Here is a 3,957-nt window from a genome sequence, read left to right on the forward strand (position 1 = left end):
TGTCAAGGAATCACCTGCTACATTACAAAGCTAAAGAAGAAAATAACCGGGTGCCTCTGGTAGTCACCTACAACCCATATCTGGAAGTGCTAAGGGGAGCTGCACAGAAATTACAACCTTTACTACAAAAAGATGCCCGATTACAATCCATTTTTCCAGACTCCCCACTACTGTGCTTTAGGCAGCCCCCAAATCCAAGAAGCATCATTGTCAGAAGCTCCTGTCCTCTCCAACAGCTGGAGGAACCTTTCCTTGCAACCAGAAAAAATGTAAAACCTGTCCATCTATAATGACCACGGACAAGATAAAGATTCCCAATTCACATCAGGACTACAAGATCTCAGGTACTTTCAGCTGCATTACATCTAATGTGGTGTACTTAATTATTTGTACTAAATGTCCAACTGGGGGTCTGTATGTGGGGGAGACAGGGCAAAAGCTTAGAACAAGGATGAATGCTCATCGTCACACAATAAGAGAAAAAAGAATGGATCTACCTGTGGCAAAACATTTTTGCATGATGGACCACAACACCACGGATATGAAATTTTCTGGTATTGAAAGGTAACTTCACATCTCAGAGAGAGAGAAGAGTCTGTGAGTATAAATTTATGACGACCTTTGACACTCTCAATGCTGGAATTTATGTGTCGCATGATTTATGTCTTTTTACATCAATTAAGGAATTTGCTCATAAGACCTTGTGGGGGCATCACAACACATTAGGAGACCCCAATCAGAGGACAATAAAACATCCAGACTCCTTATCTATGAACTGGTCCAATATTTATGTTTCTCCCTCTCCCATAATCATAATTCTGCTTCACGTCACTTGTCTTATCTATTGCATTTTTTCTGTGTTGTATTGTGCATAAATATGTGACTCTTCTGATTTTGTATTAGTCTAGCCTGATGAAGAGACCTGAGTAGTCTCAAAAGCTTGCAATGTGTTACCATCTTTTCAGTTAGCCATTAAAAGGTATCAACCACTGAGGACTCTCAATTCTGAATATTTTGTTGCAACAATGATGACATTGTTGACATACTGACACAGATGTAGCAAACAGGCCCAAACAGTGATACTACCACCAACATGTTTACAGTTTTTATACTGTAGTCCAGCTGTTTTTTTTCTCGAAACATAGCAATTCACATGTAAATCAAAAACATCTATTTTGGTCTCATCTGCCCAAAAAACATTGTTTCATTTACCTTCTGGCTTGTTCAGGTGATCTTCAGGAAAATACAGATGGGTAGCAATTTTTTGGAGGACAAGCTTTTTCCCTGCAATCCTGCCATTCCCATTATTGCTGTTCAGTGTCGTCCTGATAGTAGACTTAAAATTAGCAAATGTGATTAAGGCCTTTAGTTGCTTAAAGGTTACCTTGGGTTCTTTTGTGACTTTGCTGACTTTTTTACTCCTTGCTTTTCATTGTTATTTGACCAGGAGTAGAACCATCTCAAGGAGGAACACAAGGAAATGGACAGCATGTGACTTAAATATGAATGTCTGAGCAAAGGGTCTGAATACTTATGACCATGTGATATTTCAGTTTTTCTTTTTTTAACAAATTTGAAAAAATTTCTACATTTCTTTTTTTTCTGTCAAGATGGGGTGCAGATTGTACATTAATGAGAAAAAAATGAACTTTTTTGAATTTACCAAATGGCTGCAATGAAACAAAGAGTGAAAAATTTAAAGGGGTCTGAATACTTTCTGTACCCAATGTATTTCACCAAATGTGTTGTGAAGATCAGTTTTTCATAGATCAGTGCTATTTAAATAAAATATCTCAACCGCTCTTCCTATTTCCTCAATTTAATTGAAAACATCAGACTTATTTCACATTCAAATTATATGTTGATTCACATACTTTTTCACTGACAGTATTACGGTGTGACATAATATCGTCTCACCAGGTAGGGTGCGAAAGAATTCTATAGATTTATGATGATCTTCGGCTAAGCTTGTGAAACAGAATTTTAGACCTACCGTATAAACTTCATTCAAGCTCATCAGCCAAGTTCATACTGTATATACTGTATTACTCATTTTTCCCTTTATTTAAGCCCTGTCCTGCTCTGCCCTTATCCACATTGATGTCGTTTGACACATGGGGAGGTTTTAATAATAGGGCCAGGTTTGGACCATCCCGATGGGCACACCTTGTTACAGTAGGATGGCTTTTATGCTCTTTTAACCAAAATAGCAATAACTAAGTAATTACGCTAAGTTATATGCTTCCCCTATACTTTGGAACTCTCTACCCCAACACATCAGGCTTTCGCCTACCACGGAAACCTTCAAATGGAACCTGAAGATCTACATCTTCTGACAAGCCTACAACCTGCAGTGATCCTCAGTGTGCTGATCCACCGCACGGCCAGCTCATCCCTCTCCTAGTGTATCCTCACCCATCCCCTGTAGACTGAGCGCCCTCGCGGGAAGGGTCCTCTCTCCTTCTGTATTTATGTGTGTCTTGCTTTGTTCATGTTTATTGTACTTGTCTATATTTGTCCCTTTCACTTGTAAAGCACCATGGAATAAATGGCGCTATAAAAATGTAGAATAATTACCATTTACTGATTTACTTGCTGTTGAGTGTATGCTCATTTTTGTGGGTTTTTTTCTTGTTTTGTTTTTCTTTAATCACAGACACACGATGAATAATTGTGAAATCAATACAGTGACTGAATTCTACATGACCCCATTCTCCACCTCCAGAATAAATACAATTTTTTTATTCACTGTGTTTTTATTCATGTATTTTCTAGCAGTGGTGGGAAATCTGATTATCATTGCTCTCGTCCGTGTTGCTCCCCAACTTCATACTCCAATGTATTTCTTCTTGTGCAATCTTTCTATTGTTGACGCCATCTATGTTTCCGCTATTATCCCTAAGATGTTGGCCATCATTTTAACAGATGATAAGACGATCTCCTTTTCTGGCTGCATGACTCAACTGTTTTTCTTCATCTTTTGCGCCGGGACAGATATTTACATTCTTACCTCCATGGCTTATGATCGCTATGTGGCGGTTTGTTCTCCTCTACATTATTCTTCGATTATGACCAGAAACATTTGTTCCATTATAGTGACTTCCTACATGATATTCAGTACTGCCAATTCCCTAATGTTAACTTTACTGATACGGGCATTATCATTCTGTTACTCTCACACAATCAGTCATTTCTTTTGTGAAATAAAAGCATTAATGGCGCTTTCTTCTAGTGACACAAAAAATATTACAATGGTCCTCTCAATGGAAGATGCTTTTATTGTGCTCTTTAGTTTTGTGTTTATCTTGACATCATATGTAAGAATCATCTCCACAATTTTAAAGATTCGTTCTTCTACGGGGAGGATAAAGGCTTTTTCTAGCTGCACATCTCACCTCATTACTGTCTTATTAGACTTTGGTCCAAGTATCTTCATGTACTTGAAACCTGAGTCTGAAGATTCCAAGGAACAAGACACAATTCTCTCAATGTTATATGTGGCCGTGGTCCCGATGTTAAACCCATTCGTATATAGCCTGAGAAATAAAGAAGTTCTTGGAGCAGCTAGAAAAATGGGCACAGTGATATGGAATAGAATCACACTTTAGTTTTGAAAAGAAAAATAAAAAAATAAAAATATGATGTATGTAATGATGTGATGTATGTTATTGATATCTTATATATTTATATGCAGCTTTAGAATGTTCAAAACCAAGGGCACAATATTTTGTTGGAAGCAATAAGTGTCAGTTGAGGGAATCGGAGTGTATGGGCTCATTCAGACGTCAATTTTTTGCGTACGAGTTTTATCTGTGGTTTTTATAGATAGATGCAAATTGTCTCATCAGAGAGGACTAGAACTCTAGTGCCACCTATTGGAAGTAGCAGTCGTAAAAGTCAATGTCGACTCTTTAACGAGCCTTGTCACATCACATAGGACAAAAGCCAAAACCAGAA

General features: G+C 37.8%; 1 protein-coding gene across 1 annotated transcript; it reads left to right on the forward strand.

Annotated features, from left to right (window-relative positions):
- The first annotated feature begins 2,762 nt into the window (after positions 1–2,762).
- Positions 2,763–3,608, forward strand: LOC141060846 (olfactory receptor 1G1-like). Its single transcript, XM_073557221.1, has one exon. The coding sequence runs from the start codon at positions 2,763–2,765 to the stop codon at positions 3,606–3,608; it is 846 nt and encodes a 281-aa protein (XP_073413322.1).
- Positions 3,609–3,957: the final 349 nt, after the last annotated feature.

Source organism: Dendrobates tinctorius, unplaced genomic scaffold (genome assembly GCF_039654945.1).
Source record: "Dendrobates tinctorius isolate UK_male_01 unplaced genomic scaffold, ASM3965494v1 ptg000245l, whole genome shotgun sequence".
Classification (NCBI taxonomy): Eukaryota; Metazoa; Chordata; class Amphibia; order Anura; family Dendrobatidae; genus Dendrobates; species Dendrobates tinctorius.